The 27,290-nt window shown below is 37.6% G+C and overlaps 1 protein-coding gene across 1 annotated transcript in view; it reads right to left on the minus strand.

The window, feature by feature from the left end:
- Nucleotides 1-841: 841 nt before the first annotated feature.
- Nucleotides 842-27,290, minus strand: part of UXS1 (UDP-glucuronate decarboxylase 1) — a 56,999-nt gene continuing 30,550 nt past the window's right edge. The window contains exons 7-15 of the mRNA XM_063392670.1: nt 21,493-21,597; nt 20,102-20,161; nt 17,964-18,085; nt 11,275-11,394; nt 7,757-7,800; nt 6,662-6,722; nt 5,216-5,273; nt 2,922-3,025; nt 842-1,674 (exon numbers count right to left, since the gene is read on the minus strand). Coding sequence (XP_063248740.1) covers nt 1,543-1,674; nt 2,922-3,025; nt 5,216-5,273; nt 6,662-6,722; nt 7,757-7,800; nt 11,275-11,394; nt 17,964-18,085; nt 20,102-20,161; nt 21,493-21,597 — 806 coding nt within the window. The 3' untranslated portion in view covers nt 842-1,542. The remainder of the gene's footprint in view (nt 1,675-2,921; nt 3,026-5,215; nt 5,274-6,661; nt 6,723-7,756; nt 7,801-11,274; nt 11,395-17,963; nt 18,086-20,101; nt 20,162-21,492; nt 21,598-27,290) is intronic.

The raw sequence follows: 27,290 nt of genomic DNA on the forward strand, positions 1-27,290 counted from the left end.
CGGGAGCAAACCTGCACTTGTGAGCAGGAAAAACCCATTAGTCTTAAAAGGATCCCTGCAGCCCCACTCCAGGCAGGGCACAGCAATGAATGCAGCAGCCCCACCACTGCTGGAGTCACTGGGAACTTTACCAGACAGACTGGATGGGACTCCAGGCCATGCAGGCACTGTGAGGCTCTGGCAGACAGCTCAGACAAAGGGGCACAAACACCACGCTGCTCTCAGAGTCTTCCCAGGACTGTCGTAACATCACCGCTACTGGTAACTCCCAATTTATCACAAACCTAAAAATACTCAAAAGCCAATAAAAATATCAACCTTTAATGAGATACAGTCAAGTCACTTTGCCTGATGAGGTTTAAGATTTTCAATTTTGAGTGGCATTAAGCCAAAATACCTTTTAAATACCTTTTAAAAACTAGAAGAATTATTAAAAATAAGGGGAATTGAAGTTTTCTTGTTTGGTTGTTTTTTTTTTCTAAAATGATAGGTATTGTTACTAAAGTTGAAAGCATTTACTGGCAATTTAGTAATTGCTTAAAATAGAAACACTTCCTCAGTACTTCCTCAAGAAGGCTGAAGTTATGCTCCATGGTTTAAAGAAGTATCATACTCCTGTATCATTATCAACTGCCTGAATTGGAATAAATCAGGATGGCTTTGTCCAATCTATTTCAATAGATATCCTGCAGCCTTGTTAAGAGACAAGCAATGCAAGACCAAAGTTATTAACTTTGAGTGGATTATTCACAGACTGTTACTTTATAATTAATACACAATAAATCCACAGATGTGCAAATCCAAAGAAATGCCCACAGTGAAACCTTGAAACTAGTAAACAGAAGTTTCAGTATTTTATTAAAATAGCATATTCAACCACTGTAACCAATAATACATTAACTTTATTCCCAGAGTACGCACAACACAGTAGTGATTCAAAATATCCTTATCCATGGTAATCAATGAAAATATCTCAAATTCAAGTGTACAACTAAAACTAAACCTTTGAAAAAATCTCTCCTTTAAAGAATACATAAAGCTCTCATACAGAATTCTTTTAAACTCTTCTATATGCAGATGTCAGTGTGTCTCACCTGACAATACCACTAGTTTTTTTCTTATGCATAGTAGAACATCTCTTATTTTATAGTACCCATTTTATAAATAAATTGGCATTTTCCATCCCGTTTGTGTTTATCATCAGCTTCACAAAGAAACCAGTAAATAAAACTGTCAAGGACAGTCACAACAAAATGATCTCACATCAAGATATAAAACTTGAAGATACTAAAAGATGCTTCTACTCTATTTTACATAAAAAGACAGATTTAAAAAGTGCAAGGCAAGATTTGCAGGGAAAGGGAATATTTATGTTATTTTTAGGCACATCCACTTCTTTAAAGCAAGCTTCAGAATGAAATTCCAGTTCGTTCTTCATGATACCTGTTTTAAAGTCTCTCTCAAAAAAAAAAATTTAAAAAAAAATTAAAAAAAAATTACATCTGTCAAATGTCAAGCAGGGAATTTCCTGTCCAATAGTCTTCAGTTATGTCTTGTTCTTCCTTTTTTCATCCTTGCAGGTTTTGGTTTGGGAATATACTGGTTGTTCGCCTGATACTCAAGTTCTTTACGGAAGTAATGAATTGCTTTATTCAAACCTTCTTCCAATGGGACCTGTTCCCAAAAGTGAGGAGAGAATGGTATCACTCTAGGTTCACATCAGCTCATTTCACAACAGTATTGTTTATAACACAGCTATCACAGGGCAGCCAGGGAGTCTCACTCCTAGCCAATCTAAGCATTAACAGCACCACATGCTGGTTACATCTCCTCACTGCTGATACAGCTCAGCTTTTAAACAGCACATCTATTTTCTGACGGAAGTTGAAAACCCAACAAATTTAAATCTCGCACATGGCTATGATGGGTCTGCTTAGTATCAAAACAGACATGCATAATTCTGCTTTCAATTCTTAATGCATTGAAAGAGACAAACACCCAGCATTTAAGCCCCTTCTGTTTGTAAGGATTAAAGATCCTCTCTCGCAGCATGGTATAAAGCTGGCACCCGGTATCTCATTTGATATTCTTAAATCCTATACAAATAATTGTAATCCTACAAATTGCAGTGTTTAAATACAGGCACAGAATATGGAGACAGGAACAACAGAGGAGTTGTTTTATCAGGAGCCATATGCTCTGACATGCTTGCTTGACACCATCACCAATACAGGAACACAAAACCCGCAGCACAGAAACTGCTTGTCTAGCTGTACCAACTCTGTACTGCTACTTCAGAGCAAGTTTTGTTACTGCCTGTGCCAAACACAGAAGGATAGAAATACAAAAGTTAAACCTCCTGTGTTTGCAACAATTTGTTATCACCCTTGTGCTGTCAGACATGGTCTATCAATACCAGGTGCCTCTGTGAATCCTTTCAGAAGAGTTTGGATCTTTTTCTATTATTAGGCTTACATTTACTAGGTAGGTTCACGTTTCCCAGCATGACTTTTGTTGGCAAATTTTAAAAAAGGCTACAAACCATTGTGCTAGTTAGGATGGGGAGATGGCTAAGAAAGTCACACTTTTTCTGGGAATGAAGCAGATCTCGCCTCTCCAAGCAAACCAACATCTATTGCCAACGACAGGATTGAGGATTGCAGCAAGACCAGCAAAACCATTAGCTACAGGCTTGGTAATGTAAGTAACTATGTACCATATACTTCAAATGATTCATCTGGCTTACAGAAAGGTAAACATCTCATAGTATGCAAATTAAAAAGTTAAAATATTAAAACTGTTCTGGAGATGGCATTAGGCAGATATTCCAGTAAATGTATTGCTAACATGTGGCCCTCCCTCAGCCCCCTGTGCCTCCTGGTGTTTTTACCACACAACAACAGTAATTCATCTGTACATACCACAGGTTCCCAGCCAAGGAGTAACTTGGCTTTTCTGATGTCTGGTTTTCGTTTCTGAGGGTCATCCTGTGCTTCTGAGAGAAACTGGATTTCACTCCCACTGCCTATTAAACAAGACACTGTGATTTATCATCTGCAATTCACTATGCTTTGCATTTACATCTTTTCTACCAAATGGAGCAGCAGGTCTTTCTGCAGCTCTCTGCTTCGTAATTCAACCACTGAAATGCTTTGCACAGACACAGGTGCACTGCATGCAACAGGTGGGTGATCCACCTTCCCCACAGCAACACGGGTTCACAAAGCATGGATTCATGAAAATTCAGTTATGTTCACAGGCCAGTCTTTTAACCTTCTATGAGGAAATGACTGTTCCAGTAGCTAGGGGCAGAGCAGTGGATATCACCTGCTTTGACTTCAGTGATGCTTTCGACACTGTCTCCCATAACACCTTCACTGAGTGCTGGATGAGCAGTAAGGAGGACTGAGAACTGCATGGCCAGCACCCGAGAGTGGGGATCAATTAGAGACTGGTAACTCGTGCTACACCCCAAGGGTCAGCATTGGATCAATACTGAATTGCTGATACACCAGAGCACTGTGCTGCCATCCAGACCTCGAGAAAGGAGGCTGGAGAAAGGGCTCACAGGAACCCTATGAAATTCAACAAGTCCAAAGTCCTGAATCAGGGGAAGTACAGGGTAGGGACCAACCAGTTGGAATACAACTTGGCAGGAAAGGACTGAGGGTCCTGGTGGACATCAAGCTGAATACGAACCTGTCATGTGCTCTTGCCATGAAGGCAAATTATATCCTGGGCTGCACAAGTGCTGCCAGCAGGACAAGGGAGATCAGCTTTCCCACTAACCAGCATTGATGAGATCCATATGGAAAACTGGGTCCAGCTCTAGGCTTCCCAGTACAAGAGAGACATACAGAGCGAGTGCAACAAAGGGGCCATGGTGATGATGAAGGGACTGGAGTATGAGGAGAGGCTGAAAGACCTGGGACCCTTCAATCTGGAGAAGAAAGGCTATGGGGAATTTCATCCATGTGTATAAATAATAGATGGGGGGATTAAGAAGAGAAAGCCAGGCTCTTTCCAGTGGTGTCCAGTGACATGATCAGAGGCAGTGGGCACAAACTGAAACACAGATGGCCCAAGGAGGATGTGGAGTCTCTATCCTTGGAGATAACTTGAAAGCCATCTGGACATTATCCTGGGCCAATGCTGGTTGTAGGCTACCCTGCCTGAGCTGAGGGGTTGGACCAAGTGGCTTTCAGAAATCCTTTCCAAGCTCAACCATTCCATGATTTTTAGCACTTCAGCATTACAAAAGGGCATCAGTTTCTCTTTGCTTGTAATCTCCAGTCTGACTTAAATAACCAAGACTTAAACAACCATGCCTCTCCTGAGAATGACACACAGAAACAGGTCAAGTCTTCTCACCAAATCTAGCAAATAGTTTACATACCATTTAGAACTAAAGCACCTCCCTGAGTGGACTGGAACAGCCTTTTATTAGAAACAACACATGCATCAGCTTCTGTGTTATATGTTTGAACTTGTCTTTTTCAGATCTGTCAGAAACACTTCTGGAATGTACAGACTAAAAGCCCTTGGCTAATGGCAGCAGGATGTCTCATCTCATTATGGAGCCACACTAGAAAATCAAGCACAACCATTTCCTTCCATTCTTGAGAGCTCTGATTTGCTACAGGTATCAGAGCAAGAATGAAGAGGAAGCCATTTTCTTGGAGGAAGAGGAAGTATTTTCTTCCCAGGTGTTGTCAACCCTTTCAAGAATCCCTGTTAGAAACCGTGATAAGAACAGAGAAAGACTGTTGCCACAGCATGTGGTTTTTAATGATAGTTGAAGGACCACAGTCTGCACAACTGTGAAGAACCACCTTCCTGATGGATCCTTACTGTAGCTAAGATATTATGCAGGACATTTTCATTCATGTATTTTACATTTCATTTATGTACTGTCCTTGTGCCAAAACAAACCTAAAAATTTGTCCAAGCATTATGAAAATTCCTGGGTATAGATTGCACAGATACACAGGAAATGTATTCATTCTACTCTTCATGTAATAATTTACAGACAATTGAGAGGATTTGGATTATCTTATTAATATTTAATGATGTGATTAACTGCCTTTGATAAAATTATTAAGAAATCCAAAGACTAATTAAATTATCCACTTATTACACACACTCATCAAGTAATAATTATCTAATGACAAGAAGTACTTTATAAACTTTACAAAGAATTACTAATCATACTCACCAACAAGTTTTTTAATTAACTGGGCAAACTCGAGGATAGTGTGCTCTTCTGGATTTCCCTACAAACATAAGAGATGCTCATTTCAATAACAATTAAACACCTTACAACATGCTAGATACGAGATGGTTCCAACAGGAGCATGGTAAACTCTGAAAAAGCTAAACTTTAAGCTTTATTCTATTTTGTTGAAAAAAACCCCAAACAAACAACTTTAACAAGCTTCTTACTCATTAGAAAGTTTGTTCTCCATTATATTCATGTTGGTAATTCCGTGTATGTAGGGAGGTGGTGTTCCCTGCCCTCCCTCCATCCCTACCCCCAAAAGGTCAGTCTGTAAAGAGGTGACAAACACAGTAAAGACCTCTGTCACTGAGCACCCCACACAGCCACATCGTTTGGAAATCTGGATTCAAGGACTGTGCCCAGCTGAGGACAGGCATCATGAAGAAGTATGCTTCGGTTCATCCAAAGTTAGGAACCCAGACTCATTTAGCTGCAAACAATTGCTTCTGAATCTACTACAGCTTATATATTTTTTTAAACCAACTAGCACATAATTTCCTGGTCAACATTTCATAATTAAATGCTGAACACTTTCTGCTAGCATTAGTTCACCTTCATCAGACTCAATTCCCCCCACCCCTAGCTTTCCTTATTTCAAAATTCCTCTTTACCACGTCTCATATGACCTAAAGCTGAGCACTTAAGATACATATAGATTTACATATTGAGTTTTCTGAAGACAAAGCATGCAATAGTGTTTAAACACATCAGCATTTGGAGAGAAACACAGAAATTAATTCACGGTCACAGGAGAAAAGGAAAATCTAGTAAACAACTGCCCTGCAGAGTTGAGTATCTGATTTGGCAAAAGCTGGCATACACAAGAAATGACTTGGGATATTCATCCTTTTTCTATTCTTGAATCCACTACTAAGAATAAGGTGACAAACATAACAGAACAAAATCTTACTAGACAAATTAAGTTCCAAGCATTTTAAACAATATTAGAGAACTATACAAAAAATACTATCACATTTTCCTTGAATCCAGGGTAGTATGAAATGATTTCTAATTACCTAGAGCTAAGGACTCCTTCAGTGCTTTCTTTCCACTAAAATCACTCTTCAATCATTTTCTTGGTGCACTTTGCATGTGTCACCCACATATTTTTTCCCCTTCACATTCTAATTACATCCTCTTGCTAAAACAAATGGAAAACTCCAGCAAATTTATCCTGTTCTTGGAACTTAAGATCTCAATATCTAGGGGCTTAGTTTTCTTATTTATAAAGAAAGCACATAGGAGAATATGTTCTTCATAATGAAAAGAGCTTCCTTTATTTCATTTACTTTCTCTAGAAGTCAGCAGCAGTGACAAGGAGGAAAACAGAGGTGGTGTTGACCAGTGCACTGTAACTCAGGAGAGTGTAGCACTCATACTCACCAAGTTGACAGGACTGCTGACATTGCTGTTCATCAATGCCACCAACCCATTCACAAGATCACTGTAAAAAAAGGAAGAACACATTGGGGCAATTTCCACTTCTCTATAAATAATATTCTTGGTCCAAAAAGAGAGCTGACTCCTAAGAGCTCCAATAAAGCAGATCAGGCAGCTCAGGAATGCTGAAATCAGATTTATATGGGTGCATGTTTTCTTGAGTGTTTGTATTAAAAATTTATTAGTATTTCCTCTTCTCTCCAGTATCCAAACATATCTGGACGCTGATTTCTAATGCATTTCAAAAAGAATAGAGCAAGTTTAATACAGAGGCACATAACACTACCACCTGCTTTGCAGCTTGTTGTTTGAATTGTCTTCTCATTTTCAAAAATTCTTAAACCAAGTTTGCTAAAAAACAGTATTTCAGTGTTACTTTCCCCCAGCAATATAATCCATTGTTATTTTGGATCATTAGCTACAGATGTAGCACCCTAGACACAGAAATCCAGATCCTTTTCATTATGACTTATAATTAGGAGAGAAATGGGTATTTTGACCTGATGGGGTTTCTTTAGTATTTATTACCACTGATACTACTTTCAGCAGAGGGAAAGAACATTTCTAAGCAAAAAATGCTTAAAACAACCCAGAAGTCCTGCAAGGGTTTTTTTAGCTTTTTTTTGTGCAGTCTGCACACCAAGCACAGCAGTCCCAAGGACACGAGGTGGCAGCATTGCATTAAAATACAAGGAGTGACAAACTGTTCAGCACTAAAAACTTGTCTGTTACTTGCTGTGTCTGGAAAGGAAGAGCATGTTAGTATCTCAAGCAAAATTCTAAAACAATGTTTTTCTCCTCCATATTTTTTAAAATTTCCATGTCTCCCTTCTGAAAGTAAAGCTGCCTCCTAAGAGCTCCAGTAAAGCAGATCAGGCAGCTGAGAAATTCTGAAATCAGATTTCAATGGGTGAATGTTCTTTTGAGTGCTTGTATTAAAAAATGATTTTAAAAAGTAAAGCAAATGCACATGCAACCAAGTTGAGCAGGCTAACCGAACCATGAAGTAAATTATCAGCCAGAACAAACAGGGCTTACCTGACATACTGGAAAGCTCTTGTCTGAGTTCCAGGTCCATAGACCTAAAGCATACAAAAAATAGGAAAATTAATAAATACAGAACTCCTCTCTAGCCCAATTATCTTTTCCTTACTATTCTAGAAAAATGTCTCAAGGAGAAACATTTGAGACACAAGCTCAGTGATACAGGAATGGAAAAAAATGTGCTTGCAGAGTCTTTAGCAAAGTATCAGTTCATTGAAGGTCATCTTCCTCTTGGATCTGTCTCCACTAAACATATCCCTAGGTATTTTGTTAACCAGAATGCTGCATGAAGGAAACCTTCTCAGAGATGTAGGACAGAGTGATGCTTTGTCCTCTCCTGGAACATTGAAAAAAGGTGCAGTCAGCACTCAGACAGAAAAGAGTGCCAAAGATTTAAAGCAAACTTCAGACTACTAAGATGTGGTTATGATGAGCAGTTTTGACTTGCTCATTAACAACAGTCAGCTTCAAAGAGACCACTAAATGTTAGTGGTCTCTAAAAAAATTGTTGAGAAACAGCATGGTGTTTAAAGCAATCAGGACAAAAAAAAAAAAAATCACGTGGCTCTAAATATTACTATCTAGGGAAATGGGAAGCAGAGTAATTTCTAGATGATCCAACTCACAAAGTCACCTGTACAGATTTGCATTAATTAACCTTAGAGGGGAGAAAAAAAAGTCTCCTCAGATTACATACTGGTACTTTGGAGAGAGTTGCTGAAGTTCAAACAGACATTAATGTATACTTGAAGTGTACAGAATGGTATTTGATATCATTATTTTTCACACAGTTTAACCAAGTGCAGTACTAAAGTCTTTAGAACATGAATATTCTTATATTCTGAAAGCTACCAGTAGGCACATTTAAGTGGTGAAAACATTTCAGTTTAACTGGGGACAGAGACATTTTACCATCAACCTGCTGCAACAGAACAGCTTCTGGAAGGACAGAACAGAAAGCATGCACGTTTTCCTTGACGACAGAAAGGGCAGTACAATGGTACACAGGCCACCTGTTACTTTGTAAGTCTTGAGCTCTCCAAGGCTGATTCAGAGCCCAAAAGACTTCACATTTGAGTACACATTGGTTAAGATCAGGAGTTAAACAGTTTACCCAAAAAGTGATTCAGAGAGGAACGCACCAGGAGCACAATGACAGCCTTCCAGTTTGTTCCCAAACAAACAGGAAGCAGATTTTATGCATTTATGTAGAGCTTCCTGCATTTAGCTTTACTTTTAGCATGTGGGATACATTTTACAGAACTAAATATTTGTACATGATTTTTGCAAAGACAGCCATGTGGTTATCTTTCACAGGCAATGGCTGGAAAATACAACATAGTTTCTATCTTTCAGTTTCTCGTAATAAATCTTTCCTTTACAATAACAGAACAACAATCATCATATTTGCATAGGCCACAATTTCTACAACTCAGTGATACTGTTCTCTCAAGAGATTATTTACTCCATTTCGAACAAGTACTCTGGACCAAGAGACCAAATAGACAGAGTATCTAAAGAGATAACACACTTGGTATTCCTGTCAGACAAATTCTATGATGATAAAGGAGTAATTTTTTTTAAGGTCTCAGCCACTGCTTATTGCTGATAATTAATTTTATTTGACCTGGTCAGTTAAAGAACTCTTCCTTTAACATTTTTTCTCAGATCCAGTAATTTTCAACATCAGACAGTTATTTCCTACAGAACAGTGATGTTGGGCAGAACATTTTATTTTAACCCCTATTACAATTACATTCTTGCTAAAGTTGAGACAGCATGGTAATTATAGAAATAAAATAAAAGCTTTTAATGTGGCCTGCCACAGAAGAACATGGACTCCAGACTTCTCTTACTGATGCTCTGAAATAGTCCATGGACTGTATGTTTTAATTTAAGGTAAATGGTTTGTATTTCGTAAGGCTTCAGAAAACTTCCAGTCAGCGTTCTCACTCTGTTCTTATAAAAGGTTGCAGTACTACTGCCAACAAAACTCAAGAAACTATGCATGAATCAAAAAAAAATTGATTGGCCAAATATGGTAATAGCTTGCTATATGCACCGGGGACCAAACCCAAAAAATGGAAATACCTTCTGATCCTCTATAAGCCAGTATATTTTCTAAACAGCATTTACAGCCTCACACTTTATGCCCAGGGATGCCATCCTGCGAACATCAACACGCAAAAATCAGCACGTATTTTGATACAAGCAAGTCCTACAAGGATACAAGGTATGAAAAGAAGAAGCTCCACCTTCTTGTCTACTTCTATTTGTTTAGTTCCAATAGGCAAGTTTGGGAAGACACCTGGATAAGAAAATGAAACTCTTTCTGCAGGAATTTAAATTCCCTTTTTTTAATGTTTGATAGGAAAAAAGCACTAACCCATGTGTTTGTCCTGTCTATGTAGTGCTGAAGGGATTCCTATCAAAGGCTAGACAAGCTGGGCTCACTGGTTTAGTCAGCTACCCAAGACTAAGCCCTGAGGTCTGCACTCTTAATGCTGACTTATATGGCAGATTAAATGTCATATGCTCTAGTCAACACTGGGTAAGTTACAGTCAGCATCACACAATAGCTACCATACACTAACCACTAATAGTGATTTCTACAAAAGCAGTAAATCTCTGGAGGAAAAAAAAACTCTTTAGGAGATGTGGCAAACACAGCATTACTGCAGGCCTGTAACTCTGAAATAACCACAAACCTAAACTGGAAAATTAGCAAAGGCTAGGAACACCAGAGTAGCCGAGATCTGTCACTGATGACATTAAAAAATAGTAACAAATTGCCTAAGTGACCAATCACTGTTAAATAGCAAGCAAGTAAGCAAATGCTGACCTCCAGAGAAGACAAATCTTTCAAGAATTATAAGTACTTAAGTCAGGTGATGTGCATTGCTTTGCAGAACATATGTAATCTGAATTCCTTAAATTTTCTTCCTTTGGAAAGACTTCTAGATTTCACTCTGTCAGTAGGGTATTACCTACCACCAAAGTTTTGCAGCCATGCTTTGGCTTTTTGAAAAAGATTAAAGTTGGAGCAGGTCTCTCACAGGACACCAAGCTTCATCTTGCTTGGCACGACTTATTCCCTATATTAAACTCTTCAATGCTCTGTCCAGTTCCAGATTTTGCTCTGCAAGAATCACAGTTGTGGAAGTTACCACAAAACATTCATCCTTCTTCTCCCTGGATTGTCTGCTTCTTAGAGGTAGAGGTTCCTGATGGAACTCTGGACTTTATTTATGTCCCCAGTACAAAGAATGCTGAAATGCTTCTGCAGATTGCAACTGGTAGCCCTGTTTCTTTCTGGGAAAGAAACATCAGCCTCATCGACAGAGCACATCTTCAGACATGTCATTCCATCCATTTGAGTTTGGTATACCAGAACACTACATTTTGGAGGAGGGGAACATCAGTATTTTCTAAAATCTATCCTCATTCACAAAACATCAGGACAGGATATAAAGATGAACAGTTCCTCCTATCACCAGGAGGTCATCACTTACTGTTAGTGGTTCTCCCTGGAGAGCTTGTAGGATAAAATTACTGACAACTCTTCCATCATTCATATGCATTCGTGGACCAAAGGTATTGAATATTCTGGCAACTCTCACTTCAACTCCTTCCTGTAGCCAAAGAAAAAAAGAATTGTTACTTCCTTAATAAAAGCCTCTTTCTCCCTAAAAGCGTAAACTCTCGCCTGTCAAAAAGCTTTTTAAGAATCCATCTTTCAGCTTTAACATGCACTATTTTCTAATAATGAACCACTTCAAATCTCTCCTCAGCCCTTCTGAAAAATGTAGTGCATATAGCAAGGTAATTTATACTAGTTCTCAGTATTTGTAATGCAAATTTAAATCAGTACTAGAACAGCTCATGATTTTAGCACATGCATTTTCTTCCAGGAAGAACATTAAGATTTTTCAGTAATACCTTTCCAATAACAACTTACTTCACCTTGTGTCTTGAGGACTTAGCTACTTTTTTTGCATATAAGTGAAATCTCACAATCACCAGATTTAGTACCAAGGCAGCACTTCCATAGATTATAAAAGTCCATATTTCAGAGAAGCTTAACATATCAGAGAAGTATGTTTTACAAAGGTCACAAAGTGGTTTTGTAACCACATCATTTTCTAGTGCCCTTATTATTAGGCTGTGTAAATGCTTGCATTACAATCTTCAATGGCGCAGTTTTTTTCCAAGAAACATCTTTACCATTTCCAGAAGTACTTTCTACAGAATATTTTGCAAATTTTCAAAGCAAAATGCAACAAATATGTAAAATTGAAACCTTTCTGGACAAAGCATTTTAACAGTTAGAGACTGTAGACTGAAGTAATCTCTCTTATTTTGATTGAAACATTCATTTGGACAAGCCACAGTTTGTGATAAAGTCTACAAGAAGGATGTTTGGCCCTTGTGCCCTAGAACAGGATACTGCTGAGTTCAGAGCAATATGGTATCCTGTAAGCAGAGAGATGCTCTCATCTGAGAGTGACAGTCACAAGGTAGGGAAGAAGGTGTCAACCTCAGTGCAGGCCTGTGTATCCTCCTCATATTACCTGGTCCTCCCACCTTCCAAAAAAAGACATCCTTGTATCACTTAAAGGAAAAAAAAAGTGAAGCAAACTTTCTGTGCTCTGATTCAGCTGAAGTCACAAGCACAGTACTCTGGAGCTGCTAATATTCCTTCCATAACTATTCCTTCAGAGGATACACAGAACATCCTGTATTTTCCATACATTTTACTAAGGCTTAGACCAATGCTTTCTCTTGTCTCGGAAGAGGGTGTATGTGGAAGAAGTGTATTGTTGGTACATCCATGGCTGAAAGCCGCAGCTCACACACAATTCACTCAGAAGAGACCTGGAAATACATTTTTCTTGGAAATAAATGCAGCTTCATGTACAAGAGACACTTGCAGGAAAATGTGACCTTCTCTCTTAGGTCTCCAAGTGATGCATAAACAAACAAATCCTCAAAAGGATTTTCATGAAAGCAGTAGAATTAGCTTTTTACACACAAAAGGGACATTCAATACATCACCTATTACTCAGTGTTGAGAAATCAGGAACATCAAGTAGTACAGGTGAAGACAAACTCCTCCCAGTATGGAGAAAGTCAAATAACATTTAATTCCTTTTAGCTGCAGGTAAGGTTTCATTTGTCATGATCAAACTTTGTTTGCAACTGCAACTAAATGGTAAACTAACAGTAACAAGGGAGGTAACTATTGTGCCACAGGAGAAAGATACACAGTCTTTGTCCAACAAGCTTGTATCCACAACAGAGCCAAAAAAATAACCTCACATCCACTGGGTCCTTGCCGCTGAAAGAGACTCTGGAACAAGTAGAAGTCCCTTTCCATGCAAAATGCATCAACTGGGAATATGCTCTTTACTTCTTGTTAGCTAAAAAAACACAGCAGTGTAACATTTTAAATGTATACTTCCAGCAGCACATGACAGAACCATTCCCAAAGCCTCCACTGCATTTGGAAAGACATACTCTCATAGAGCTGCTCCTTCGTTTTGCCCAGCACTTCATCTTAAGAAGGCCACTGACTCCTTCAGGAAGGTACTGTATCTCACATGGGCTTTCCAGATATTGTCATTAATAACAAGTGTAGTAAATAAGGCACTTGGAAGCTAGTATTCAAGATAAAAATAACTCATTCAACAATCCTGACCAAAAAGCCTCTCTTGCACAATCTACAGCAGCAGCCTTGTTTTCCAGTATTGGTTGGAAACTAGCAAGGGATCTAGAGAAGAAAAACAACACATTCTCTATAGGCACTTACGCATAGTCACAATGAATACATTATTTCTTCTCCCTTCTATTTATTCACCTCTCCCCTTGTAACGTTGTCTTTTAAAAGGAGTAACCTTTTATTTATAGTATCATCTAGCAAAGATTTTCTCTGCAGCCTAGTGCTTTGAAAAATCTATGTTCCATGCAGCTGATTTTTCATTTGCCCCTTTAAAACTGGAATCTGTCATCTCAAAAGAAACTCTTCCACAAAGATTTTGGAGCCAGTAACTTAAAAATTAACCCTCCTTTTGCTGTTTCATGAACATTTCATTTGAAGTTATCCTTTTTATATGTTGAGCAGCTCTACTCCTTCTTGTATTGTCTGTGTCTTAGCTACGTCCCTTTATTCCGAATATTATCAAATAACATGTAGTAATGACCTCTACCATATTCCCCACTATCAAAGTCAATTAGTTCCCCAAGTTTAAAGCAGTAAATCATGTACAGTATTTTATCATATCCTAGAGAAAGGAAAAAAACCTCTTTGGCTCATATTTATACTACTAAATGTAAGAGAGCTTGAGATTTATCCCTAATGCTGAGATAAAATGCAATCAACTGCCTTCTGTCCTCACAGTTGAAGAAAATGCCTTCCCGCAGCAGATTGATCAGAAAGAAAATTCCTTGAGCAATCCAAAAAAGAGCCTGAGAGCAAGATCATAAAACGCAGGACTGTGGGCTAGCAAAACACTTCAGCTCACTCTATTATTTATCAGTATGAACTTCTTCACAGAGACTGTGCCTGTACAGATGAAAAGAAACAGTAAAGAAGCAAAAGAGATTGTTATGGCTTATGGAGATATCGCCTCTGAATAAGTACTCAAGACTATTTTATAGCTGTCAGTCAAAATGCAGCATAAATGTAGCATTAATTATCCAGTCTCCCCTGCAAAACAAAGCTGTCCATGGTTTTCAGCATCAATCTTTGCCAGGGATTCAGTTTTAGAGATCTCAGGTCCAGAAACTATCAAGGGTATAAAGGATGTTATAATAACTCCTTAATTTAAAAATACATATTTTAATTTTATAAGCTTTTTAAGAGCAGGTATCTCCTTTTGTTGACTGTCTTAGAAAACAGATCAATACAATTCAAATGCCGAGTTTCTCTTAACCAAACCAACTCGAACATGGTATGTTGCAGCTGTAATTTACAAGGATATCAGGGCAAGCTTCTATTAATTACCAGTCTTCCTTCTTTCTTCTTCCTTTCCTCTGTGGATCTATCTGAACAGCAAGTATGAGTTAGACCTCCCTGCATAAAAGACCAGGAAAGGAAAAGCTACAAATGTCTGCTCTCCAGCAGACAACTGGAATTAAAAACTGCTGGGGAAGTCCAGACAGTAGCAGGGCTATCACTGTGACCCGATACAAATCTTTACTCATGTCTCAGCCAAAATTACTTAGATTGTTGTCTGCATTCCTTGCTCTAGTAGTCATTTTCTTACTGATTCATATTCTTTCCCATGTGTTTCACAGATCATTAACTCCCAAAATTGTTCCCAAACCTCTGAATTGCAATCACAGAAGAATTGCTATCACTGTGTACACTGGATCCATCTATGATGTGTTTAAGCTACAATACTCTACAATGAGGGTGGGTCTAAGGAATTTCATTTCTATGTTCTGTCAATTGTATAAAAAATGCCATTAATACTCTGTTACCAATAGCTTATTTGTATTATTTTGCAAAAACAGTGATGTGGAGATGTGAATTTCATAAACACTAAAGCTCCTAAACAAGCTAGGAAGGATAGCCTCACTGATCTGACTCTATCCTTTGGGCATAATGCAGGTCCCTGAACACAACCTACAACTTTACAGTTAAAATATTACCATGCTTATAGTTCAACACTTCAGCTACTCTAAGGCAATTCCAAAACTATCACTAAATGTGATAGTTATATCATAAACAAGCCCATTTCTTACCATTAAAGCTTTCAGAGCCACATAGCTGGTATAAAAAAATAGATAGAAGAAAGTGGAAGAAGAAGAAAAATTTTCCTGTAACATTCCCTAGCGACCTAAAGTGTTGCTTCAGCTCTGGAGAACTTCCTTACAGGTCAGTAGCATAAGAAAAGAAAGAAATCTAGTTCACAAAACACCCTTAATATGCCCCGCATTTAAATTGCTGTGTATTTTTGTTTACAACACACCTATGCAGATGATGCAAATCCCTGCAATGAAGGTAGTATCAGATTCTAGTCAGTACTTAAATTAATCCAGAGTATTGGAGCAAACATTAATACCTAGATTTCCAGGTAGCTCCAGAATGCCAAATGCAATTTTTTTAAGGTTGAACAGATAACTGAATGGCAATTCCTGAACAAAGCACAAAATTCACACTGCAATACTGTGTGCTGAAACTTCCCTTCTACTGCTTTTTCAGGTGATGAAGTCAAGAAATGCTTAATTCATAGGGGTCAAAATAAGTGAACAAAACAACACTGCCAGCAGTAAAGAATGAACTGAAAGTGCCTTGGTCAGGACAGGCTAATGAGGAACTCCGACAACAGCAAATAGTCAGTTTTGACTAGATTCAAAAACCATTCTGATTCAAACAGGCTGCCTGGAAGTATAATGCAGAAATTTAGTTTTACCTCCCATTTTTTGGAAATACTATTAGGTGTTTAATGTACCTAGAAATGTGCATAATGATGAAAATCTTTGTAAGAAATGACAAAAAAATGCAAAATAACTTTGCCTGTTGCTTCTTTTTATTGAAGCTGAGAGATTCTGGAAATAGTTTAGCCTGAAATACTGCAAATCCTACTGTTTCGGGCTAGGTCACTGCTACTGAAAATCGTCTTAAAAGCACAATGCTTATTTGCATAGAGGAAATCAGACCTTTTCAAAAGGTAAGGTTTCCCCCACTAATATATATAGCATATCACCTAAATACTACCCACCCCTCTCTCTTCCCCACACCAGCTCAACAGTGTTTCAGAATATATCTGAACACAGGACAAGCTTGGGCAGACTTCACTACCCCATGATGAAATACAGGAAATATGTCACAGAGCTGCCCCTAGGACAGACAGCTCATGTGCATTGAGTTTCTGCTTAATGTATGTGTGCACTGCAGTTCCACCTTACAAACCTTTCCTATTCATTGTAAATCCTGCATAACATTTATGAGATACTATCATGACTCATTCTGTGGTTTTAAGATACAGCCCATGATTTTAAAAATTACCTACTCATGCCCTTCTAAAAGAATACTGCAGTGTGTACCACGAATCTGCAAAAAATGGAACACCCTACAGCACAAGGATTTCTCATAAAAACTGCAATCTTTAACTGCAAATGCGTTTCCAGACTGACAAGAAATATTTTGCTACAGTGAAATACTGGAGACATCATCCTCAACAAGAGTAGTATCACCATATTGGACCTTAAATGATTTAAAAGAGAACAAAGGTGACAGAACCTCTGCCTTCTCTGTCTGGTAGGAGAGATAAGACAGAATTACAACTCTATACTAAAATAGAATTTCCTAAAGTCTTATCACTTCAGCTTGATTCTGTTTTCAAGGTTTATAAAAGCACTTAGGATTTTATACTTTAAAGGTTTAAAATTCTATAAAATACACTATGTTTGATTTATACTTTTATATATTAAGGCTAAAAATAACAAGAAATACTGATACCATTTTCTTTAGTCTGCCACATTTGCTAATTGAATAGTCTGCTGGAGCCTAGCTGAACTACAATTAAGCAAGATTTACATACAGGTAAAGAGTCAATGCTACATTAGTTAATGATGAGTTTCTACTTGCTGGTTAGGAAACAAAAGGAAACTGGCATGTATAATCTCCTAAACGTATTTTAAACTGCATTTTTATTCTCATGTTACTGTCTTTGTCTGAAAACAGGCATTACATAGCTAGGTATTCATTAAGGTCTGTATTTATACTTACATAATTTTAAGACATTTCAAAAGTACTTGAAATACATTGCTTCTACATAAGTACTCATTAAAGATCTTCCCCATTCTTACTGTATATTCTGATTTTGATTATTCTCCTTCAACATTCCACATTTATCAGTAATGGCCCCATTCAATCTCATTGACTTCTCAGCACACTAAGGTCACCTCAGTTTAATCTGTCTAAAAACTATTTACTATACTGAAAGACATATTATACCTGTTAAGACTAAAGCACATTTTCTACAAGAAGACTGCTCATCTGAAAACACGCAACAGATGGGAACAATAAAACCTTCCCATTAAAGAAAACAGATTTTGCAACAACAGGATAAGTGTTCCTACTCAAGACGTTCTCTTCTGCCCTCTTACTCCTAAATACACATATTCCAGTCGTGCCATACATTTGCCTTCAATAATTACAGAAAAACCACTCAATCTGATGCAAGTTTAATACCTGCTTCATGTATGCATAGCACATGGTCTCTGCAACCCGCTTTCCTTCATCATAGCAGGCTCTTGGACCTATTGGATTCACATGCCCCCAGTAGTCCTCATTTTGAGGGTGAACTTCAGGATCTATGGAAAAAAAACCACCTTAGATTATGATATATCAAAAGATGACTATATATGATGAAACCTTCAGTAGAGCATTGGTGTTCACAAGTCAGCACAGCTGCTCTCTGAATTCGGCATTTTAGAAAATCTTACATTTTAACACAACTTCTTTAAACTGCAATCACTGGAACCATGAAAATGGCACTGGCAGAAGATGAAAGACTAGTAAAATAACTGAGTACAAGCAAACAGCAGCCAGCAACTGCTTTCCCTAAAAGGGTGTGAAACAGAGGGTAAATTCAACTCTTCTATGCAAAGACACACTATCTCAAGGGCATAAACATGACTTTTACCTAATGTTCCTCAGAGGAAACATTATAGGTTATGTAGGCAGCAGTTATGTAGGAGGCATTATAGATTATGTAGGAAAGTAAAGCATATTCAAATTTCATAAAATACAAGAGGGGAAGAAAAATGGAGAAAATAGGGATGTACTGAATTCCCTAAGGACATAAGGGTGATATACCACGAAGCACTTAACATTTCTTCTATTTTACCCTAAGCATTTTTACTAGCTATCACTGGGCACAATCAGGTTAAACAATCCTTTCATTTGATTCAGTATAGAAGTTCTTGATCATAAAAAACAATCAAACAACCATCACCTAGGAACCTTGACAGTGTGTGCTTTATATGCTTGAAAAAACACAAACACTTGGTTAGACTTCTTTGTTGTCTCTAGGACAGTGTAATTTCTACTGGGTTTAAAGTTTGCATACATTACTATAGAATTTCCTAGTGTTGAAAGCTAAGTTTTGAAACAGCCTTGACAGTCAGTTCTGATTAAATCTTCCTGATTTTATGCTGCTGAGACATAATTATGAATGAATTTGTGCCAGACAAAAGCCACAGAACAATGGTAAAGGCATACAAGTTTTACATGATTATAAAAGCCCACAGCAATCGTACAAGGGCCTGAAAAAGTGCTGTGGAAAAGGAGATACTCCAGAAGGGAGTTTGTTCAGTTACAGAAGAGTCCTTGGGACTACCACTTTTCTCTGCAGAGCCTGAGCATGGATAATCTAAGGCTTGGGAGGCAGCAGGAATGCTGCACATACTCAAGCCACTTTGGCTGGCCAATCATCTCAGTGATCTATTGCTAGGGCATTTACTTTGAATCTTCTGCACTGAAGTTGCTCTACCCAAGTGTACGCCTGGAGGCGTGTTCTTTGTCCTTCCTCACTTTTTGCTCACAAAGCTTTGTATCTTGTAACACGGCTGATCAGTCTTTGTTAATCTGTTTGTTCTTTACAGCCAAGAGTCAAATCTACTGTTCAGCAGGGTACTGTGCCTGTGTATCTCCACTAACCTTGCAACATTGCTATTATCAATTATGCAATAATTCAGAACAGAAGGAAGTTTCTCTAGCAGGCACAGGGTCTGTTACACACCCAAGGAAGTACTAGAGATTCTTGCTGCACCATTCTATCCATCACTCTTCCACTCCTTCACTTCTAACAGTAAGAGGAAGATGGAGAGCACTGCCAAATATTACATTTTAAGAGACACCAGAAGAACCTGCATGCACAACCAGTATTTTCTTAGCTTGGAGGTTACATCCTTTGTCTCTTACACACCAGGACAATTGCTAAATCTTAACAATACAATTCCTATGTGATGGGAAAAAGATAGGCATATTTATTACTGAAATAATCTTTCTTCTTAGGTTTTCGTTATCGGGATTTTAGAGTACAATACTCAATTTCCCCACAAGCCCTTTGGAAAAAAGAAACATAAACCAGGGCATGGGAAAGATACAGACAACACCATAAGTCTCCTGCCACCACTCTTGACTAGATACATAAAACAAGCACTGTAAATGCCCTTCTCACATTTTAAACTCTAAGAACATCTCCTAAAAAAGCAAGCTAAGACAGTGATGAAAATCTATTGTTCTGGTATCTGACAAAAGATGTGTAAATATCCTTTTACACAGTCATATCTGAAGAGCTCTAAATACTGTTTTATTCTTCTTACCTCCATAAACCTCTGATGTAGAGGCCAGCAGCAGCCGTGCTCCAACACGTTTAGCTAAACCTAGATTTGGGCAATGGGAAAAGAAGAACATAATTAGAGCAAATGCAAGAATCTTTCACTCATGCTGGCTGTTTTAGTGTGATCCTGTTTCACATGTTTTTACAGAGAATTAGATTTTTCTAACTAGGAAAATTTAGCTGTAAATCACATCCATAACCCCCACTTCCAAACTAGAAAGCTTAAGAAACAGCAGAGCAGCACCTGCATGTGATGTGTTTGTCTCTGGGACTAGTAGTTGCATTGAATTAAGATCCAAGAACATAATCTATTACAATCTAAATAAAGGCCAAGGAAATCAGGATCTTAAAACAACACAGTATATTATGATTACCAAATCCGTCTTTACACAGATTAAAGACAAGCTATGTGAAGAAACTTACAAAAAGTCACATGTTATAGGACAAAAATCAATCTTTTCTCCTTTATTATGCCTTTTTAAACTGCTTGGATGATCCTGCCCATCAATTGAGATTATCCTGCATTTCATTTCAATGGCTTTCTGCTCTTCAAGTTGGCATGGTAATCAAAGAAATCTCTCACCTGTGCCATTCTGATACCTCAATAGCTTCTGAATCACTTGATTCTCTGAACTGTACTCTCTACAGTATCACTCAAATAAGAAACTCAGCTATGCTAATGCCCAGGAGTTTTTCAGAATCATAAAAATTCTTAGGATCAATGACACTCAGATCATTCTGCATCAAATGGCACAAAGATGGAAGGAAAATGCAGTGAGTGAAGGCTTGAGGTCTTCTTTTCACAGACCCATTCCCAGTATCAAAACTAACAGACAAAGCTGAAAATATTGCCTTGTAATTATCCAGCATGAAGCTAGACATTAACACTCTTTCAGAATTTGCTAGCCAAGGCATGCACAAGAGAGTGCACTAGTCCTGATATCTGGAGTTTAAACCAGTGCAGTTCCACCTAGTCCAATGTTTGCTGAGGTGGAAAGAAACATTCATTACTTATGGTAACTGTGGAAACATTCCAGTTACCAAAGTGAAAACTGCAGGCATGAACACAACTGTGCTATAAAAACCCCATGCTCTTAGTTGTTCCTGTTACTTCTGTAATTACTGCACACTGCATAGCCACCTTAAAGACACAAAGTTCTTGTGCTTTGACAGCCATGTTGTCAGTGTTCATTTGCAGATACATTTAAAGGACAAAAATCTTCAAAGAGGGTAAAAATACCCCAACCTTATTTTGCTTAAAGAAACACCTTTTCAAAATGAACAACTCATTTGCTTCATCCTCCCCTCTCCCCAGCAACTCTGCCAGGCTTATATGATGTCTAACCAAGTTAAATAATAAAACATTCCACTTACCCAGCATGTTTAATGTCCCAATAGTGTTGGTCTTCAATGTTTTTATAGGATTATACATGTAATTTGGAGGAGAAGCAGGAGATGCCAAATGGTAGATCTGGTCCACTACAGAAAAATGGAGGGATAGGATTTTAATTTTCCCACATGAGATACTAAATGAGAAAGAATTTAAGTCAAGAAACAAGTATTCCTTTGTGCACTTCCTAGCACTGGAACCCAGCACTTCCTGTATTGCTGCCCACAGACGACAGTACACAAACCTGTTGTAACTCTAAGAAAAAATTTTTAGTAAAACAAAACCTGGAGCATAATGTAATATATCAACAATGCTGATATGGATATAGATGTCTGTGTTGGTGTTCACACTTTTCCACTTATAAGAAATTTAGCTGAGTACTTCCGTATTTGCAACATTCTGTTACCTCCAACTTTTTAAGTGGCTACAAGCATCAGAGTATTTTTCTAAAATAGACTGTGAAGCAAAAATGGTAGAAAAATTTTTTCAATATGAGGAGAAACTTTTTGGGAAAATTAAATACTGTATTTTTATTTCTAGACCATCTGTCAATGAAACATCAATCAGCTTTGTATAATTTATATATTAAATATACATGGCAAGACACAAGCATGCAACTTTTGTCTTTTTTTCCTGTTACTTTTGTTATATATATGCAATGCTTTGGATAATACAGTATTTTAGCTTTAATTAAAAAACAAACACACAAATCAAAACCCAATGCAGAGATTTCAGCACACTCCTCCACTCCCTGTTATGAAATACAATTAACCGACATACTAGTCAAAATTCATTCTCTGAGATCATTGCAGATTGGAGGTATTAGAAACAAAAGACTGCTGGAAACAAATTTGTTAGATTATAATAAAAACAAAGCAATGAAAAATGGATTCATTTTCACAGACAGTATCTGATACTCAAAAGCTCAACCTGCAAGCCTTTCATAACGTGACTATTGTAAACATGTAGATTTCTTTCTGTCTTTTATGTACCTTGAATCACAGTAAGCCAGAACGGTGTAAAAAAAACTACTCATGGACAAGCAACTGCAAAAGCAGAAATTAAACATAAGTTCAAATGAGATGTTACGGAAGAACAAAAACCCCCTATAAGGTCATCCAAGAAAAACAATCAAAAGGTGAGGTAACAATTAGAATGGCCTGATAACAGAAAGGGAAAATAACTCCTTTGTGTTTCAAAAGAAAAGTTAGATTTGGTTGCTTTTTAATTTTTTTTTTAAAGAAGACTTGACATTGAAACCAGAAGGAAGCTGGAAAAGTCAAGGCTAGCTGCTATACAGAAGAAAAATACTGCATGGCATAAGGCAGTCTTGCCCTAGAACAGAACACTACTGGTCAAAAAAATGTTTTCCTTCTACTTCCTTATGTGTTTTATTATTAAAAAGCAATAGCAAATCACAGCATTAAAAAATAATCTGACCACATATTGATTTTTCTTAGCCTTCTGTTGGGGGCTTTGACTTTCAGAGTATCTGTGACATAATGCACTTTTTCCTCCAGTTAAATTACTTTTCCCGCTTAAAACAGGGTAGAAGCATCCTTGATTTGCAAATCAAAAAAAACAAAACAACCCACAAAAAAAAGCCAAAACATTTCTTTTTCTCCACCTGAATATAACTATGCTTGCTAAAACAGCACAAGCTGTATATGAGTTATATCTAAAAGAATTTTTTTCTAAAAGAAAAAAACCACCAGAAACTAGAAATAGTTTGAATTGTAAGAGACCTTAAAGATCACCAGGATCCCACCACACATTCCACTAGACCAGGCTGATCAAAGCCCCATCCAGTCTGGACTTGAACATTTTCAGGGATCAGGCATCCACAGCTTCTCCAGGCAACCTGTTCAGTGCCTCATCACCCTCACAGTAGAGAGGTTCTGTTTCCTCTCTCTAATCTAAACCTACCTCTTACAGTTTAAAGTCATCTCCCCTTGTCCTATCACTATATGAAAAAATAAAATATCAACTATGAAGTTATCACCTGCTTTTAACTAGCTGAAAACACTGAAATATTAGAGGAATGTGCCTCCTGTTGAAGACGTCCTTCCCATTCTCAAATTTCATTTGACAAAGCAAGTACTCAAATCTATGCTTTCTGACCTCATATACAGATATATATATATTAAAAAAAGCAGACTAGTAGGGCAAGAGCATACACAAATGGCTTGAATTATCCCTCTGAAAGTCATCCCTTACTTTTCAACAGTCTATTGAGCAATGAAAAAATGAAAAGTAGGTAAGTCTTCAAAGCACAAGTATCTCCTTCACTTTAAAATATTACATTCTTTTTAAGATAAGCACGTAATAACACTTTAAAAATACCAGCAATATTGGCATGGTAAAATATTCAACTAACTTTCTTTCTGAATCCCTAATTTTGCGTGGGATTAGTGAAGTTGTATATAAATCAAGTTTTTCTAGATTAACTGTTGTCTATTCTCTAATGGGCAAGCTCAGCTCCTGAGCCTTGCACTGTCACTGCAACACAAGAAATCCTGCAAAATAATTCAACTCACTGATTAAACTCACAGTGTCAAGTGACCAAAATAAGGAGAAATTATTTCAAGCCATACCTCACCCCAGTGAACAATTAACTATCAACATAAACATAAGATGAGCTCCTAAGGCAAACTTAATGACTTACTGTAAGTTTTACTGTCTTGACAGAGTAATGATATTTGACACTGTGCTCATGCAGAAGCCACAAAACATATCTACTTATATGTTGCCATGCTCTCTTTGGTCTACTGCTGTTTATCTCTAGGGCAGGGATGAAGCTTCAGCTGCCTAGATGATGTCAAAACAGCTCAGAAAGTTACGGAGAGACAATTTTTGCAGATGTGTAATGTCATTGAATATTTTTTCTCACATAAAAGGTGTAGAGAAGTAAAATTTCATGTAGCAGGTTCTCTGCTATTTGTTCTTGAATGATCAGGAAATAGTCCATCCAACCACTATTAACTCTGATGCAGCATCAAGAGAGAGTTTGTCACAAATAGCATCTCTAATAGCAACACAAATAGCATCCAAAGACGACCTGATGCAGCGAGAGCTGGAGGAAGAAAGCTCAGGCTCAGTTCCAAGCCCTACCTGCATTGCTAATACAACTGAAACTTTTAGGAGTTTGAAGCTAGTTAATTGTTCTGCATGATGAAGTGTGACATGGAATAACTACTCCTTACTTTGGTCACTATGACACTGTAAGCTTAAGCAGTGAATAAAGCTGGAATCAATTTCTGTGCTGGGGAAATACTGCAAAAAATATAGCATGGGGTAAATTTTAACTGGTTTGTTGAACTAAAACACACTTCCTTCAGATGAGTTCTAAACATGAATAAAATACGTGACTGCCTCAAGTTCTGCTTTAAATATCCCTTTCCCACAGCATGCACCTGTCATAAAACCAAAGGCAAGGGGTAGACTGGAAGCTGGCAAAATGAATGCTCCATAAAGATGCTGACTGACAATTGCAAGCAGCAGGTAACTGAAGCACAGCAGTGCAGAAAAATCAACAAAGCAATTGCTGAAGTCACCTACAGCCAACTCAAAGCTGAACTCTGACCTGAGTTTTATGCTGTTTCTTTCTACCTACTCCTTCACAACCCTTCCTGAATCAGGTTTTTGACAAGCTGTGGTGGAATTTTTGGAAAGAGAAAATGTCACTTCAAAAGCATTTTGGTCTGTTAGTAATTTACTGCCCAGTCCTGATCTGTCAAAGCAGAAATTAACTCTTTCCTGCCTCCCTCTCCATCCACTTAATTTTGTTTTGTGATTTCTTTGTTGTTTTGATTTAAATACTACTAATTTTTGACTCACAGCAGCTCATATAGGAACGGTTCCTTTAATGGCACATGGCAATTAAGATACAGAAGGTCAAAAACTACCATTCCTTTTGCTCCGCAAGGATACAGCTAGGTCTGTGATTATCCAAGTGGTCATTTAACTGTTAGCTAGAAACAAATGCATATAAAATACAAAACCCCAGAACCTCCTTATAATATTCAAGTGTATTTACTTATTTTTAAACATAAAACTAAGTGTAAAAAACAATGCAAAAGACAGACAGAAAGCAAGAAAGCACTCTCCTTTGTTTAGTCCTTCATTCTTCCTTTGGTTCCCAGCTAGCGCTTGTTTTAGCTATCCAGCTAGCCAAAGGATTAACTGTTTGGGTGCCTGGGACATTATCTACTGAAGGACAGAATGAAACACATCTACTAATTGACCTCCACATCTCTTTCTTTTTACTCGAGGTAAAGAAGTTTTACAACATTTAATACAAAGCCTTGAGCTAGCTTTGCAATAAAGTCATAGCATAATTATTTCAAAATAACTGTGTGAGCAGTTGTGCAAAGTGTTACATTAAGAACCACAACAGAAAACAAATGGTAGCAATAAAATCCTGCAAGTTTTGTGTGTAACTCACACGGAAGACTAGAACTTTGTTAACTGTGAAGACGGCAGCAAGTAGCTTACCAAGCACAGGATAATAGACTACTGATAAAGAAACATCAAACAAATTTGTCATGTTACAATTTCATTGAAAAAAAGGCCCCCAAAAATTAATTTCAAAACAGCACAGAGACAGAAGCTGGCATAGACATTAAAGCCAGGTACACAAGGTACACCACGGCAAATATAGTAATCTGTGCTCAACATAAAGCTTAAGTAACACATTGCAAAATAAACAGCAACTAATGTTTGCCAATTATGCTCTTCTCTATGTAAAAAGCTAAAAAAAAAATCCCTAAGATTTAGCATACATGGAATCTGAAATACCTAAATTTGGACACAAACATTCAATCTTGTGTTTTCCTTAATGCTAAAAAGAAATGATAAATAAAACCACTTGTCCTAGGGTGACTAGGACATAATACTCCATAAAACTCTAAACTACAACCATAAAACTACTTTCCTTCATATCATCTTTATTTTCTAGCCCTAATACTGCATATATTCTCCATGCTTCCTAAGTGAGTGGTAAGGGAGAAATCTACCACCTCTCCTATGACAAGAAATGACCTTCATCTTCAATTTCTGCCTTCAACACATGTCATGGGCCCGGAAAGGACTAAACGGGTCACTAAGTCCTCTAAGCACCTCCATCCATCACTGTATTTGCTAGTCAGGAAGCTCTGAGCAGAAAAGCTTTGATCAGAAGCATAAAAATAAGTTTCTACAGCTTGAATGTATGGGGGGTTTTTGTAAAAAAACCCAGCTGTGCCAATTTCATTACTGGAGGTCAGGCCAGAGACGCTGACACAATGAATGAGACATTTCTATTGCCCTGAACTAAAAAGGACTACAAATACAAGTTCATTTATCTGATGCTAAACTCGTTGTCTGTAATGTCAGGCAAACTGGAATAACTTCATAAAGATTTATCATATTGCTCATACTGGAGCAGTTTTGGAAAGCCTCACACCAGAGATCAAGATCAAGGCACCAATGCACTTGGCTCTGGATGAACAAAATAAAATAGCACTTTTTACTCTCTGCCTTGCCATAGACTTTCCTGACCACACAACTTGAAACCAGCAAGCTGAACATATTAAGCACAGAGAACAAAGACTAGGAAGGGAAAAACCTGGGATGGAAGTATGGAAGGAAACAAAACAAAAACCAAACAAACACCCTCAAAAAAACCCTCAAAACAAAAAAAGCACCATGTATTAAAGACACTCTTTGTGTTTTTATTTGTATGTGCTTTGAATTACCTGTAAGAGGACTTGAAGACTGAACAATTCTGGGATACTGTAGAACA

This window comes from Prinia subflava, chromosome 3 (assembly GCF_021018805.1).
Source record: "Prinia subflava isolate CZ2003 ecotype Zambia chromosome 3, Cam_Psub_1.2, whole genome shotgun sequence".
In the NCBI taxonomy this organism is placed as follows: Eukaryota; Metazoa; Chordata; class Aves; order Passeriformes; family Cisticolidae; genus Prinia; species Prinia subflava.